The 16,740-nt window shown below is 43.2% G+C and overlaps 1 protein-coding gene across 9 annotated transcripts in view; it reads left to right on the forward strand.

Annotated features, from left to right (window-relative positions):
* Rbp6 (RNA-binding protein 6) overlaps positions 1-16,740 on the forward strand; it is a 1,210,230-nt gene that overhangs the window by 1,180,301 nt on the left and 13,189 nt on the right. For 3 of the 9 annotated variants that reach the window (XM_076519689.1, XM_076519696.1, XM_076519697.1), the window contains 4 exons: positions 3,969-4,073; positions 6,609-6,674; positions 13,941-14,218; positions 15,852-15,916. In XM_076519689.1, coding sequence (XP_076375804.1) covers positions 3,969-4,073; positions 6,609-6,674; positions 13,941-14,218; positions 15,852-15,893 — 491 coding nt within the window. In that variant the 3' untranslated portion in view covers positions 15,894-15,916. The remainder of the gene's footprint in view (positions 1-3,968; positions 4,074-6,608; positions 6,675-13,940; positions 14,219-15,851; positions 15,917-16,740) is intronic. The other 6 variants (XM_076519691.1, XM_076519693.1, XM_076519695.1 and 3 more) reach the window with 5 other exon arrangements.

The following is a 16,740-nucleotide window of genomic DNA, read 5'->3' on the forward strand; positions in this document are numbered from 1 at the left end:
CAAGATTTTGATTTTATTCCTAATTATATTAATTAGATAATTCGCTATAGAATTTTGTTTATTAGCCACTTTTGGCCACGAGGATATTCGATGTAACAAATTGTTTTCGCTTTACAGACGACAAACTCAGGGAAATTCAGGGAAACTTCCTTTCAACACTTCTGCAGAAAGAAACGGTCGCACATTAACACAAAATTCACATTGCTCAGAAATTACGAAAAGACCGTACGAGAGTTAAACGAACAAAGCTTAGTCGAAAAATCCCAGGGTTTCGAAAAAATCGAGTAAACCAGGTTCTCGGCATTCTCCATTTCTATTTGCAGGCCGGAACAGGGGGTAGGGAAAAAGGGTATGAAACCCCACGTAAATCGTCAGGCGATAGAGAAGCGCAGCGAATATTCCTCTGGAGCTGCAGCAGTGGCTCGAAACATCCGGCCCGAGCCCGATAGAGACAAGCCACACCATTAAGCGGCGTGATACCCCCATACAAATCACGTCGATCTGCGATTTATGGTCCGTTCGGCCCTCCTGCCCCCGCCAGCCTTCACGCTATCGTGTTATCAGTCTCGCCAGTCGCCCAAAACGAGATCCGACTCTGGAAATACTCTGTTTTCACGCTGTCCGAGCCGTGATCCTTTTCTTCGACAATAACGGCCGAACGCGTTCTATCAGTTCGCAGCCTGTTCCCCATTGATCCGCGAACGCGAGCCATCACGGGGATATTTCATGTTTTCTTTTTTGCACCTTGTAGCAGAGTATCGATATTTATTACTCGGTGCTCGGCGGAAAATGATTTCGACTTGAGGCGCTCGTTTGAGCCTTCCAACCAAGTTCTCGGTTGGCTGTCGCGCGAATTAATTCACAGCTTTTCCTTCGATTCCCACGGAACTCCTTCACCTCGAGCTCCCCTTTAGGATTTAATGTTTCATTTGACGCATGCCGACTCGCTAACCGCGTAACGCGAGCTCTGCACTCGCAGCCACTAACCCAATTAACTCGAAGCTCTGGCTTTCGCGAAGCTCCGTAATATTTTACGCTACCTAGAAAATTTCAGCCACTTTCCTCGATCCCGTCCCCGGAAACTTTCTTTGACGCTGCCGCTTTCGAAAACCGAGTCCGAGAGGATCTATACATGCGGTACCTCGATACACAGGCGTTCCCTAAATTTCTATTATCCCCGAAGCAGATTTTCTTACTCGTTTGTGCCATAAATCGTGTTGTAGATTGATTCATTTATACGTGAAACTTGTTCGATTGATAGAAAATGCAGGTAATGGAGTTTTGAATAATGAAGGTTTTACTGCAATCATTTATTTACAGAAAATGTTGAGGAAATTTTCGATAATTCACTGTGGTATGCGAAAGCGTTTTACGTACACAAACATGATTTAACCAGTTCGCTGGTTTTGACAAGCGCACTCGTCACAATACGAAATCTTCTACATTTTTTACATGTTATAGATATATACTCTGATAGTCTTTATTAAATTATGTATTTTAAACAAAATTTGCATTTAAACAAAATATAAAGAAAATCAAACATACAATATAAATACAGTAAGTCACTTTTAGACACTTTTCAAAGAGATCAACAGCTGACTGGTTCAGTAGGGTTTAAATTTTCAAGTTCATTCCTGCGACGAGCTTTTCTTATGAAATAGATTCAATCATTTTCTGTTTCTAAATACTGGACTTGCTGCACCTTTCATCCTATATAAATACAAAAATATGAAGAGAAAGGTGAATACAGCATTATTCTAGGATCTCGTGTGCAACATTTGCTTCAGATCATTTTGAATGATTTCGATTAATAGTTCTTAAACTTAATTAGAATCTGTATGAACACTTTTACAAACCAGTGTGCGAGATAATCAATTTTCGACCAGACTTTCTGAAAAATATTTCAAAAATTGTTAAAGTCACGGAATTTCGTGCTCATTAGCAGGGATCATTGGCGATCGTGGATACGGTAACGCGACGGTAGTTCTTGGACTCCAGTTTTAAAGCGGCACTGCGTCATATCCATTTATTCCTGGTCCCTTTCACGGAACATCGATAACTCGTCACCCCTTTGATCCCCGGGGCCCTTGGAAATTTCGAAATCAATCCTGTGTATGCGTCTCGCAGCCGCTTTTGTGCGATCCCAACAACCGCTATAATTTACCGGTGCGGTACTCCCGTTTTCATTCACCGCTTTTCCCCAACTCCTGTCCTGGTTCTCTGTTTTCCACGGCGCATTTTCCGCGACGATGTTCCGCGCGCGCTCGCGCACACGCTAATGTTCCGATGGTCCGCCTTTGCGCCGCGGACCGACTTTAAACCATTTACCGGGATCCCTTGTGCGATATTTTTTTCTTTGATTCCGATTTTAAAGGCTCCGCTCCGCGTTAATGTACGCGCACCGTACACCGTGTGTTTATTTCGCGAAAGCCGAGGGCCCCGGGGGAAAAAGTTGCGTAACATCAGACCAGACCGTCCCGGCATTCATCGACGGCACAAAACGCGCCTCGGATTTTTCCGCGGAACGCTTAAAAGGATCCGCGTGCTTTGTTCGGCCTCGCGGACCAGCACGAACGCGAGCAAGACCGACGAAACCTTTCTTTACTTTCGTTGGAAATCTCTCCTGTTATCGGGCACGACGCCGAGTAATTAATGTTCCGGGATTAGCGTCGACGCGCGGAATCAAACTAAATCGGCTGGGAATCGTCGATTCTCGTGGACCCGTCGATGGAGAGCCTGGATTTCCCGAATACCGTGCCATTGTTCCCTTGCGGGCTCTGCAACCTTGGAAGCTTGAAGTTCACGTTATTTTTAACTTACGAGTGATTCGTGGATGATCCGAGCTTTTGTAGGAGTTTTTAAACAACGTCATAACTCTTACTTCTATCGCGTGAAAGTTGTGGTATATTGATTAGAAGTAAATAAAGTCTCGCGTCAATTTAAACAAAATTAATAGTCCACGCAGTAGCGTATGAGTTTTTAATCATTTCGAACAGCAGCCTCGAAAATAATGAAGAAAAGCTGAAATTAATAATTTAACGACAAATACTTCTTTGCAGGCGCTTTCAGAAAGATCAATGTATTGATAGATGTACGGTTTCGTAGTCTACTCGGTGCAATTAAAGTCCCGAATCAACTTTTATCTCGCGTGGCACGCAGTCGTTATAACTTCGCCGCTTCTTTGAATTTCACAGAATCCTTCTATCACAGTAATCTTTACATACGAAACTTCAAAAGCAAGTGAAAAGGAGTTATCGATTTTTCTTTAGACTGGCAAGGTTGCACAGCCCCTAACGCGCCTGTTTCTTTTATTTCGTTTACACGGGGTAATGGAACGTCAAATATTAAAACGATCCCTGTTTCATACGCTATCCGCCATAGGCAAAACTCTTTCATTAATACTGAAATAGACTGATTAAAGATCCACAATCTAGAAATGAATATCAAAGCCATCAACGCATCCACGCTTCTGGCTGATAGCTGCCCAACAAAAACTAAGAATTCACGTAGCCATAGCGACATCAAAGATCACGATTCTGTTTCTGCTCAATTTTCATCATCAACTAGGATAGATTCCACGATCAAGAGATACGTTAGCCTGCCGTTTCCTGAACCAGCGAAAGATCGACATCACTATTAACCCACGAAACGTTCGTAAGATTATTCGACGATAGTTCTCTTACAATTAGATCACGAAGATCCATTTCCAAGAGAAATATCGCTGCGATAATAAACGCAGACGTTTCGTGTCCGCATCGATTATAAGTACAAGCTTCGCTGTCTGTTCAGCAAACGATCAGCGAGCTCTGTATCTATAATTTACGGGGAGACATCCCGGTGCAGGTTCACGAGCGAATCTATTAATTCTCTCATTAAGCTCCTCGCCGTCCCAAAAAAAACACCGTCCACGTATTTGATTTTGTTGTCCCACCATTCTCAGCTCTCTTCTTGTTCTTTATCAATGTTAGGAGTGCCGGCAGTGTACTACCACGGAACCGGAAGTGACAATGCGAGCCGTGCGTATACGGAGACATCGATGCAACACGTCCAACGGACCGCAATCCGGAAGAAATGTATGAAGTCGACATTCACTCTGGACTGGAAATAACGCATCACGTCTTCTCTTTCCTTTCTTCATCTTTCTTTTCCCAATCTATATTTGTCTTTCTGTTTCTCCGACTTCTCACGCGCGTGCTGTCACTTTGAACTCTGCTACATCTTCTCCCACGACGCGCAGAGTCCGAACGGTATCGCACAGATCCATCTAACAGCACAATGTGACATACTCGCATTACTTGCATGTATTTCAATATGTTCGTTACCAGCGCGAGAAAGATCAAATTAATTTAATCCTCTGCGCTCAAGACTGCCGACAATTGTGATACTTTCGAAATTACGAGTTTTTGTTTCATGAAATCTATATCAATAGATTGTCAAGGCCGTGGAAAATGCTCCGAGCGCAAAGGATTGGAATTGTAGATAATACCGTAACAGTGTTTTCTTTTCTATATCATACGATGCATTTGACGCTGGTAGCAAACAGTCTAGCGTGCCCAGTTAACAAACACGGTATCGCGATTCCTCCTTTTTCCTACGCTCCGTAGTGCGAATATGCCGCGGGCTTTGCGCTGTTAAATGGCCGACAACCTTTATTCGTTCAGTCGCCGATTTCGACGAACGTAACACGTCCCGTCCGACAATTATCATCCTCGATCGCTCCTGTTTCCGCATTGTTTATCGAGATTCGACCGTCTCTCTAGCGTCGCGACGCGAACCGGGAAATAATAGCGTCGATACGCGGGTTTCGACGGGTTGAGCGCAACACGGGCCGCGTACCGATCGATAGTCACGGGTTCTATTATTACAGGGCAAATATTTCATGAGCACTCGCCACGTCCGATATTCGATCGTTTTAAGCCGACTTCGAGGAAAATGATCCGCGATCCTCGTGAAAATCGTTACATTCGAAACAGAAATCTATCATTTTAAACGGGCATCGCGAAATCGAGGGTACAAGCATCTGGTTCGCTGGCACTCGTGAAATTAAAGTATCCGCGATTTAATTGGAGCTCCCATGAAGGGAGGTACAAGTATTTGTGTACTAAAGAATGAACGAATTGCGGTGTATGTACTGTTAGAATACAGGAAGTAGAGACGTTAAATTGGTGGAGGATTTCGCAGGATGATTTGTTGTGAGAATTGATGTGGAAGACAATTTTACGTGGATAGGAATCCTCGTAGTACTCGATTGATCAGTTTTTATGGTTTTGACGACATATGATACTTTGAACTGTGTACATTGATTGCTGTTGTGATTATTATTGCGTCTGTCGTGCATAGGTACTAATATTTTATCCTGGTTTCGATTATTATTTCACGTATTGTGAAGGTTAAAATACATTCTAATCCTCCAGCTTTCATTTCATTAAAAAAATTACTTTGATCCTGTGCGATCGTTTGGTTAATAGATCAGCAGTCAACGTGTTCAAGTTTCTTATTTAACTACGACGAAAGAAAAAGAGAATACAAAATAATTTTTTCTGTAAAATACGTTGATCCTTGTTTAAACTCACTGAATCTTCCAACTGTTTTAAATTTCACCCATCCATTTTCGTCATAAATACAAACAATACGTCTGATAATGATATTGAACGAGGTATTCTACACTATAAAAAAAATACATGACAAAAGAAATCACAACCTCGTATAAACATTCACAGTCCGAACAACAATTTTCCCTTAGCTAGTAGAAAGTAGTATTAACATCTGTATAGCGTTTTCCAGCAAGCAAATCCTACAGATATTATATCTCACGCAAATCCAATCTCTCAGCATACCAAAACTATCTTCTACAACAATTTTCACAAAAATCGAGCACTCGCCGGCTCCTGGAGTTCTCTACAAAGTCCAAAGTACACGTTCGTTAGACTTCTTCGCGTTAACGACAAGAGTCACATAAATTCGTCTAGCGCGGATATTCGAATTTCTATAGGCGCCACAACGGGGTTGCGAAAATTATCGACAACGCGAGCGTCGCGAGGTTTGGTCCTTCGATTTCCGGCGAGCGTGCACGCACATCGGGAAACAAAGGGCGCAGAGAAAGGAAAAATAGAGAACGGAAGAAAAGCGAGAAAAAAAGACTACATACACACACGTACACAGGAAAGGGGGGGAAGAGAGAGAGAGAGAGTGGGAGAGAGTGAGTGCGAGATAGAGAGAGAAAGAGAGAGAGAGAGAAAGGGTGAAATCCAGGGAAAAGCGAAAGAGTTGCGAGAACGCAGAGACGGGAAACGTGCGCTCGTTCGATCGTCACAATCAGCGAGAGGTACGCGCGGCGACAAAGCAACACACAGGGAAAAGTCACGTCCGTGTCTCTCTGTCCTTTCGGCCGTCATCACCTTTGACGTCAGATTTTCTGTTCGTTCGTTTTAATTAGCCGATGAGAGAGAGAGGGAGAGCGAGAGAAAGAGAGCGAGAAAGAGGAAAATAGCGCCGCGATCGGCGGCCGACGTCGAACAACGGAAAGAGACGTAGCGAAACGCGGCATTCGCGCGACACGCCTACGCCATCAAGCGCGGAGCAGTTGTGATCAGAGTTTTATGTTTCAGTGGATCTTACGAACGGACAGCTCACCTCCAACAACAGTACGCCCTTGCTCACGCAAGCACTTTCTGGTACGTCTACAAAGTTTTCCATTCTTCTAGGCTTCGTTCCTCTACCTGTGCTTTCTTGATTTGTCTCGGCAATTTTTATCGACACGACAACACCGCAAACAAGGCCCACGAGGTCTCGTACGCAAGGCGGCCGCCTGAAACAAACCACTTTATTGGCTCACGCAATCGTTGAAGTCAGGGGAACGTTTCAACACGAAAATCCTTTGGTAGAAAGTTTACGTATTCCCAAATCGGTATTTTCTGAAGAACATTAATTTCGTACACGTTTAAACGAAGTACAAGAGTAACTGAAACAGGCCTGATTGTATCCTCTAACTGTCACAAATTATAAGATGCAGAGATTAATAAATAACAATAAGTCACGTAAGAAACCTAAGAAGATAATTAGATGGTCTGTATTTGGATCGCGTTCTCTAAATTCACTGTTCCTAAAAAAGCATGAAGACAATCATCGAACCTCCTCAACATGTTCACCCAGAAACAGTCCCCTCCATTAACAATCCCCACAGAACCAAACGATTCTTCTCTCGCCTGTCTTCAAAGTTGGGAGATAAGTGGTTTGTCTCAGGTGACGCGTACACAAAATGTCCCAAAGTAATATATTTCAAGGAGTAATGCCACGATGCACTCTGAAGATGAAAATTCCAACCGAAATTGCTCCGAGCATTGCCTTCAGGTTATTAGCGATCAAAGTCCGTGCGAGAGATTCTCGATCGTTAACAGCTAGAAGGCTGTAAATTTTCATTTGAGATTCTCGTGCACGCCTTGGAAAATATTTCACGCACACCGTCGAGCAGCCTGTGTACGTGTACACATCAGAATGCACGGCCAATAGGTTCGCCGGTTACGACGCACGGTTTCCGATTCTTGATAGCTTTTCATTATCGAGTCACGCGATAGAAACGAAAGGCAATATACGGGCTTGGGCAGGACGATAGAGCCTCCCACGGCTTCTTACGAGAAAGAGAGACCTTCGTGATTGCCAGATCGAGACGTTACGATATACCCAGACCCGGGATCCGGTATTACGGCACTGCAACGGGACCTGGAACTCGTGTAATTCAATCCTCTTTCGTGATTCGATTCTCGAGCTTTAACCGAAACAAGCTTTGCATTACGCCGTAATGGCAAATTGCAGCCCTAATTCGACTCCTTCGTACTTCGAACCGTGAATCGCGCTGTTCAAGGAACTCGCTGTCATAGCCCCTCTGTTCCCCTAAGTTCCACTGGCCACGGTGGATATACGGTTTCCGTGCTGGAATTATTTCTTAGTTGGCGGATCTGGTCTTCGATTCGGGGAACTGTCGCTCGCCGACACCGTGCGGTCGCTCGAGGGAGGCACAATTGTGTTTCGTTTACCGATGAATCGATGCCTCATTCGCAGCATCGAGTCCCATGGAATTCGCATGACATGTCTGATTCTTTTTTCTGTAGAGAATTTCGATACGGATCTCTCTGACGCGTTAATCGCTCAAGCATCGTACTCAGTTCAGTCTAACAAGATTCTCGAAAGTTGAAACTCCTGGAGAAATAATTTTATATAGGTGCAGTTATGTTAGATACAATTCGTGAATTAGTCTACCAATACGATTCGTGTATTGGTAGACTAATTTGTTTTAATGCGTTTTTGAGTCATTGTGTTTTGTGTCATAGTAAAGAAAATGAGAAGCCAGCTTTTCCACTGGTACTGAAGATGAAAATTTGTATACAGTAGGGAAGACAATTTCAGGAAGTAGATTCTCTTCTAGTGGAACTGTGACAAAACTTTTTCCGTTTTCTTTGATTCCTCAAAACACTCTCGAAATCATGATCACGATTTGATTGCAAGTGAACCCGAGGTTTTCGAGATATAAGTATATGCCCTAAAATATTCATAGAAAATTTCTAATAATGCTGAAAAACGCATCGAAACGAGACTAGACGCAAACACGATTAAAAATCACTGCTTTAGCGTCCACGTGATTTACCGCGTCGTCGGTTCGAGAAACGATGAACAATATCCGAGGAGTAGCAACGTCGCAGAATCTCGGGAGTAGATTGCGCGCGAGAAATTTACGAGCGGAATCCTCCTAAATAAGTAAAAGAGACCGCAATTCCTTCGGGAATTCTTTCGCCGAGAATCCGCGCTAATTTCTCGAAAATGGTCGGACCGTTCCGGGAGCTTTCGCTCCAAGGACGTATATCGTGAAAGGACTTTCTTCTTAACGGAAAGCGAGCAGAGTCTTCGGAGAGAGTGGAGAAGCAATCCAGTGAAAAAGCGAGAGAGGGAGAGAGAGAGAGAGAGAGAGAAAAAGAGAGGGAGAGAGAGTTGACGGAAAACCGGCCACGGAATTCTGAAAAGTGTCACACGTGTGGCGTCGCCGCTGGCAGCGAAATACGCCGGCTCCTCGGGTGCAACCCTTTTATTTTTTTTATTCGGTTTCACCACCCCCGCAGAATCTGGCTTGATCCGCTCTCTCGCCCACCCTCTCGACCCCGCTTGCAATCTCCACTCAAATAAATCAAACTTTTGAATCGCGCACTGGCTCCCCATCTCGCCATCGACGAATCCGGCCACCGCCGGCAGAAAACTTTGTAACCGGCCGCCATTGTCCAGAGTTTAAAAGCTGAATGGGGTTTTAGATTGTACATCGAGCGCTTTCGGGGTTTGTCATACTCCGCCCTCCGACTTTTCTTCGAGCGAGTTTCGAATTCTTTGCGTTCATCCCCCAGGCCGCTCCTCCTTTTTGCTCGGAACCGCTCCACAATCTATCGTACTCTTCGTTTTCCACCCTTTATTCGGCTTCTACCGCCGCTGCCGCCCGTTAATCCAACGGAACGTATCGCATGAACGTCAGCCACGCGACGCCATAGTGGTCAATTTGCTCCAGAGAGTTGGCGAGATCGCGAGAGAAAAGTTTGCGGTCCTAATTGATGTTATTAGTAGGCCGCGGGTTTCATGTTCCTTTGAGACAACTTGGCAGATGAGGAATTGATCCATACGAAATTGTGAGAACATGACAAGAATTTAGGTACAACCTTTTATTAAAATTGTTTTGACGCACATTTTCAACTAACGTCTGTTCCCGATGATCGATTTCGAACATTTTTACTTTTCACGGTTTAATTACTAGCATTACGGTTTCCTATGCATAATTTCTCGTTGGTTCTAAGGTTTCGACTCTTGGAAACATACTACAGATCAAAATCCATTATCAGAATCGATAAAACTGCTTCGATATTTCGAAGTTTATTGAAACATATTTGTTTACGTACTAGCATCCATTGGTTGTCAAAGCAAGTTTTGTGTAAATCATATTAGGGTTGTTCACGCGTCTTGCCTCTGTTCAGTAAACTATGTATCTTAGTACAGTAATTTCTCCCTAATTCCGGACCTATGGAATCTGAACTTGAAATTATTTTTGTACAGTAATTTCTCCCTAATTCGCGCTCAAGTTGCGCACAAAAAATGGGCAATTTCGGAAGAGGAAATACGATTAGTCGAGCCTTGCGTCTCGTTTTTATAGTTGTTGACAATCGGTAACTATAAAAACGAGCCGAGGATCACCTAAAACTCTTCTGTTTGTAACGAATAACGTCTACCGAGCGAAGCTATAAACTTCTTGGGCAAATTGACCACCATGTGCCGGTTTCCTCGCGGAAAGAAAACACGCGTAAGCGGACACATGCTAGAGATCCTCAGCATTAATCTCTCCAGTCGTCGTCGTCGTCTCGTTCTTCCGGTTCCACTTGGTCTAAGCGAAAGCTTTCTCCAAGCGAGGCGAACGCGGATGACAAATCGGCAATTTATTCTTTGCTCCCGCGGACCTTCCTTTAATTCCGGACATATTTTAGGCCGTCACGTTGTCGTGGCTAATGGGAGGAGGATGGTCACGTTATGGATCACTCGCGGAACTCCTCGAAAAGGATACAACTCTCGCGACGTCCGCCACTTATCCTCCCCTTTTTCGATTCCGAGCTTCTCGAATTCGAGCGGATCGTTGTCCGTGTACTTCTGACAATTATGTACTAGCTGATAAGTCGCTGTGTCATTGTAGATGTTTATATTTCGCTTTGCATCACGCGCGGCTGCGTTCTTTGCCGTTTGTTGCTCTTTGCTCGTGAGTTTCTTGTCGCTTTGTGCTGTTCAATGATGGGAGATTGATTCGTGTGACTATGGATGAATGGAGAGACTGGCACGTGATCTTTTCGCTGTAGAGAATCCCGATATCGTCGCGGAATATTGGGAAACATATTCTGGCAGCTGAGAATTCGGGTATGCATTGTTCAATGTAAATTTCTGTGCTACAATATTGTTTTTATAAAAATCGTCTTCACTAAAATACGGAACTCGAGTCTGAAGAAATGTGTATAGCGTGAAGAAGCTTTTAAAATCTGTTCGACATAATTTGAGCTAAAACTACTGCAAAATCGTCACAACGTGTGACTTCATCGTTGCACAGCATTGTGCAGTATTCAATTCACTAGAAATTCACACCCGATAGTAGTATGACGACCCAATTTTTTAACCAGTAGTATGACCGACTAATAACGCACGGACGAAATAAAAATAATAAATCGTTTGTCATTATCTCGCTAGTAATATCGCAGAATAAAATACGATGGTTCTAGACAGACCAATAAAGGTTAATATCGATGGGATTTGAAAAGCATTCGATGGGATTAAAGTATGGATCAAGTAGAATGTGGCGATTCGAGTCAGACCAATGAAGGTGTACATGCTATCGGTAAAGTTTAAGAGAGAGAGAGAGAACCAATTGATAGAATGAAGTCCCACTCAAGTAGAATTTGTCGGTTCGGGGCAGACCAGAATCATTTCAATTTAAAAAGCAATTGAATTAAAGTAGCGAGCAAGTAGAATGTGACCGTTCAGGTCGGACCGGTCCGTCAGTCGATTATAGATATGAAAAATGATTTATCGACGCATTACCTACTGACTATCTGATATATTAACTAAAATTCCGAGGACCCACCTCAATAAATTCTCAATAACACTTTTAATCCTGAATAAACCCGACGAAATGTACTCTCATAATTCCATCTACGATCATTGTTTAGTCGGTATCCGGTAGGTAACATGTAAATCTCATATCAGTCGGAACAAAATCGGAATAAAAAACCGAGAGTTCACCGGAGTCTGCTACTGCTCGAGTCTTCTCTGGAATGCGCGCTCGCGAATATGGTCTGTTTCTTTCGGTTGGTTTTCGCACAACATGTTCCCTTTGTTATAACAGAAACTAATGTAACTATCGCGGTACAATATACGGCGCACGGAGAGTCGTGTCAGAATGCAAACGATTCTTTCCGGGATCGAGATACGGGGCACTAAGCCGTCGGCTCGAACTAAAAAGCACGTGCTCGACGATCTTTCTGCGTTAGCTACCGTTACTGTCTCGTGCGATTGCGTTGCTTGTCCTAGGCGACATGTGTGTGTATGTGTGCGTGTGCGTGTGTGTATGCTAGTGTCCGTGTACATATCTGTGCCCGGCGGTTTTCTGTTGTTCCATTGCGCGCAAAGCTGTCTTGTAATCCGCTTATTGAGTATCCCCCCTCCCACACCACCACCACGACCACCGTTTTTATTTGCTTCTTTGTCCAATGTAATACGTGTGCGTTTTGTCGCGATAATTTATCGCCAGGAGGAACCTTCACTGTACTCCTACCGCCGCTCTTTGTTGTATCGTACTTAGATCGTTTTGTGTAATACTTGTGCCACGATTGTTATCGATGTAACTCGTCTCCGCTCGTTTTTTGGTGTGATGTCCCGCGGATCGAACGAAAAGTAGATGATCTCTGAACGCGATTCCCTCTTGATCGACAATCTACATATACTTTATGCATACACACAATACCTGCGGGATATACGCATGTACAGACAGAAGTGCTCAGTGTAACGCAGAGTTGATTGCGTGAGTTCGTTACTGGCGTTGTATAAAGCGTGTTGTTCTGTGGTACCAGAGTTGAGTTAGTTCTCCGATAAGCTGCTGCAGTCGATCGGTAGAGACACATACACACAGTGGAATAGAGAGCGCATTAGTCGACATAATTACGAACTGTGTACGGTCGAGCCACTGAAAACAGAGATTATACATCTAGTCGTTCGGCGAATGATTGTACATACGTACGCCAGGCGACACGTTTGCCTTTTTAGCATGCTTGTTACGAGGCATCCGCGAGTGGGAACCGTACGAAAATCTGTCGTACCTCTAGAAGACAATCGCAAGTTTCGAGGATATCGATGCGAACATACAATACAATGGGACACGAAAGTACACTACAGCATGCATTTCTATGGGACACACAGAATTTTCAAGAAACACACGGATCGCTCGAAACTAAAGCTACGTCCACATTTGTTATCGCACCTCGTTACATCGAGATGACAAAGAGAGGATACCGTTTCAATTCTGTTCAATCCTCGTGACAATATCTGGGTATTTACATTGAACTTGTCTACGAAATTTCTGTGTGCTCTAGGAGGGGAACGGAAAAATTGCTACAACCGTTGCTCTCTTGCAAAAATGAAAAGTGTTACTTCAAAGAGAAACTTCCAAATTATTTGAAAAATCGTTGTCATATTGTGTTCACAAATCACGGTTAAATTCACACGCTGAATGTTATTTGTATTATTTACATGGATAATTTACAGTTCAGAGCTTGTTTGTTTTCTTCCATAAAAAATATTTCCTCAAACGAGATTAAAACCAATAATTACACATTGCTGTACCTTCGAGGCATGAAAATATGAATACCGAAACATCCAAACATATAAAACGTAATAAAGTTCCGTAGAAAAGTGTGGTTACTTTTTATGCATTTGAAGCATGTGCAAATTTTTAACATGCGAGAAATCGTACAAATCAACAAGGTCTGATAACAGTTTCATCTCTTTTTCACGAGAACGTAATCTTTCAGTTGACGAAGGAAATTTCTTTTTACTTTCAATTTTTATAGAATAAAATATAAAAATGAGAATCCATCATTACTTAGAGAACATTTGATGGTGGCGGAAATGAGGTGCGTTAGCAAAAATGAACAGAGCTGCACCGATTGTCTTCCTCTTCGTGTTCAGATCTCCGAGCACATCTAGACCTAGGAGTTCGAATGGAACGATCTTCGGATGATCTTCGGATCCGCACGAATTGCGCGCTCGAGACAGGGAAAACGGAAAAAGAGCGAAAGAGAGGGTCGAGAACGTCGGCACGGTTAAAAGTCGTTCGGTGTGTAACAGTAGGAATGCTAAAAATTAAGGCGCGTTCGTTGCAGTGATGAACAACTACCAGGCGGCCGCAGCGCAGGCCGGATTTCCGCCGGCGTCGCCGCACGCGGCCGGCGGCCACGGTGGCCCACAGAGCCGCTCTTTCCCAGCGGCCAACTCGCCGGGCCCCATCGACATGTATAGCTCAAGCGCCGCAGCCGCAGCAGCAGCCGCAGCCGCGGATTCCGCAGTCGCCAGCTACGTCCAGGCCGCAGCTAGTCCGCAGCCCCCCACGACCGCGTTCCCTGCGATCGCTGTGTCGCGTGCTCCACTTAACTACAGTCCCGTAAGTCCACTATACGATCCCCCTTCTCGTCGAGGACACTAGATGGTGATATCGAGCGCTGTCGTCGACAACTACTCTCTCGTCAGTCCATGTCTTGGCCATCGTTGGCAGAACCTATTCGATCAGACGAATCGAGCGTCTAGTTAGGTCTTTTAAGAGGATCTACGATTGAGAGGATTACCAGATAGATAGGCATTTTATTTCTGCTGTCACGACGTGGGTAGCAGATGTTGTTTGGCCTAGTTGTTTGAATCTGCACCTGCTCGGTTTTTATTTAAATGCAGAAAATCAGCTGATACATAGAAATCCTTACGATTACCTTTTTTTAGAAGTGGGCTAGTGTGTTTAAGGAGCTATTTGACTTAGTTTGCTAGGCGTTGTCAGCAACAAGTATCGAATTGCAAACAGAATTTTTCAGTAATAATATTGATTTGATCGAATATTTTCTGTCAGGGATAGTAGATCATTTTCCACACTCGTGGTTCACATAGATCTCTAGATCGTTTCAGGCTGTTGGGACATAGCGAGCGAAGAATTCAGTTTCATTGCAGATATCGTTTATTACGGTTGTAAGTGAAGAAATATTAGATAAGTGAAGCAATTAGGATCCACGGACGATAAGAGTGAGGAACTAACGAACCAGAATTATATTTTACTTTGAACACGTGTCGAATATCGATTTAAGAAAACAAGTATCGAAGAAGTAAAAAGCTAGCTTTTATGAACCAATTAATTCAGCTGTCCCTTAAAGAAGTAGAGGAGAAAGTGACGCTAATGTTGTAAATTATTATGATCGCATGATACAATACCAAATATATCATTGCGAATTTAGAGCAGCTTCATTTATTAATTAATATGTACGCTCGATATCACCGCATCCTAAAGCAATATCCTGTTATTTACGACGATGGAAGAAAGGAGAAATAAAAACGATGTACAGCAGTCGCTGAAAGCCACTCCCAATTGGTATTCACTTAACGGTTTGTTTTCACACGACGGACAAGAGCGAGTGATTTTAATTAAACTTTTCCCGCTCTCTTGTCGACAGAGAGAAAAGTCCGATTGATCAGGCTACTTTTCCAAGTATCCGAGTGTCCAACTAAGCTAACCCATACTAACAGCATCGAATTATTGAACTTTGTGTGTGACGATTTTCCAATTCAGTTAAATCTACGTTCGTAACAGTGATATGCACTGTATGCCGGGTGTACGATAGAGACTGAAGCTGAAGGATACCGAGAGTATGGGCGCCAAAGTTACTTTTTTTAGTCGAATTTATATCACTTATGTTGCCGCAGCTTTTCGATTTGCAAAACAGCTCTGAACGCTGAGCTTCTCAGTTTGCCAATATTACGATCTTCTTTTCTCACGTTTCTTCCGCCCACCCCCCCCCCTTTTCTGTCCACCTTTTTTATATCTCCTTCTTTTTTCTCACTTAATACATTTGATTAACGACCAAGTTGTTTATTGTACTTTTGTAACATTTGTACCGATGCAAAAGAATCTTTCAGGATCAAGTATCGCAATTGCACGTAGTAAGAACATTATTGGAATCCTCTGAATAACCGTAGAGAATTACTCATTGCCGCAATTACAGGAGAACCTTAATGAATCATTTGTCTGCTTGTTTTAGGGCCCTCTAATACCAGCGGCGTTCACTAATGGCTACCATTGAGCCTCGTTAAGACCTAATAACAGGTATGTAGTCCCGTTACAACGTCCTTTATTCCAGATCTGCCATTACGTCGAAATATTTCATGTCTATCGTGTGTGACTTAATACCGACAGGCTTTACTTTTTGGTTTTCACGATTAATCGACTGCTCGTTGTAGGACCCGTATGGAATTTGAACGTATCGCAATGTGTATTGTACCGGTAGCTCGTAGATAGACCGTAAATATAAGCCATAACCACCTACGCTTGACAAAAGCCGCATCGCCCGATCATAATTAATTCTCCTGTTGTTTTCCGAATTTAGCGCATTATCTTACAAGTACGGTAATGACGACCCTTCATCCTTCTATACCAAACGCTACAGAAGCACCGAGCTCTTTCTATCAGCCAACTGCAAAGTGATCAATGTTTCCTTAAAAATTATGCTGCGGAACTTTGTGCATTTATCAGAAACTCTCAAGCTTAAGTTACGTGCACTGTTCAGAATTCAGGAAGTTGAGACAATTAGACCCTTCTGGAAATAATCGAATTGCTTACGTTCTGTGCAACGTACTACAAAATATAAATTGTTGATATTGGATTCATTCCATATGCTGCGAAAAGAAAAATTATTATTGTTGCAAAAGACCGCTTTTGTGTCATACTACTTTTACAGTGCACCAGGGTTGCATGATAATGTTGAATTAATTAGAAATCAGAGAAATGTCTTCGACTTTTTAAGGAAAATTCAGAGTAGATCCACAAGCCGCAAGATTATGCGAGGTATTCGAAATATTTCATTCAACTTTAATATCCATAAAATCGCCAAGAAAACTGTGAACCTGCACAAACTTCTGCAATCTAATTGC

Source organism: Megalopta genalis, chromosome 3 (genome assembly GCF_051020955.1).
Source record: "Megalopta genalis isolate 19385.01 chromosome 3, iyMegGena1_principal, whole genome shotgun sequence".
NCBI lineage: Eukaryota > Metazoa > Arthropoda > Insecta > Hymenoptera > Halictidae > Megalopta > Megalopta genalis.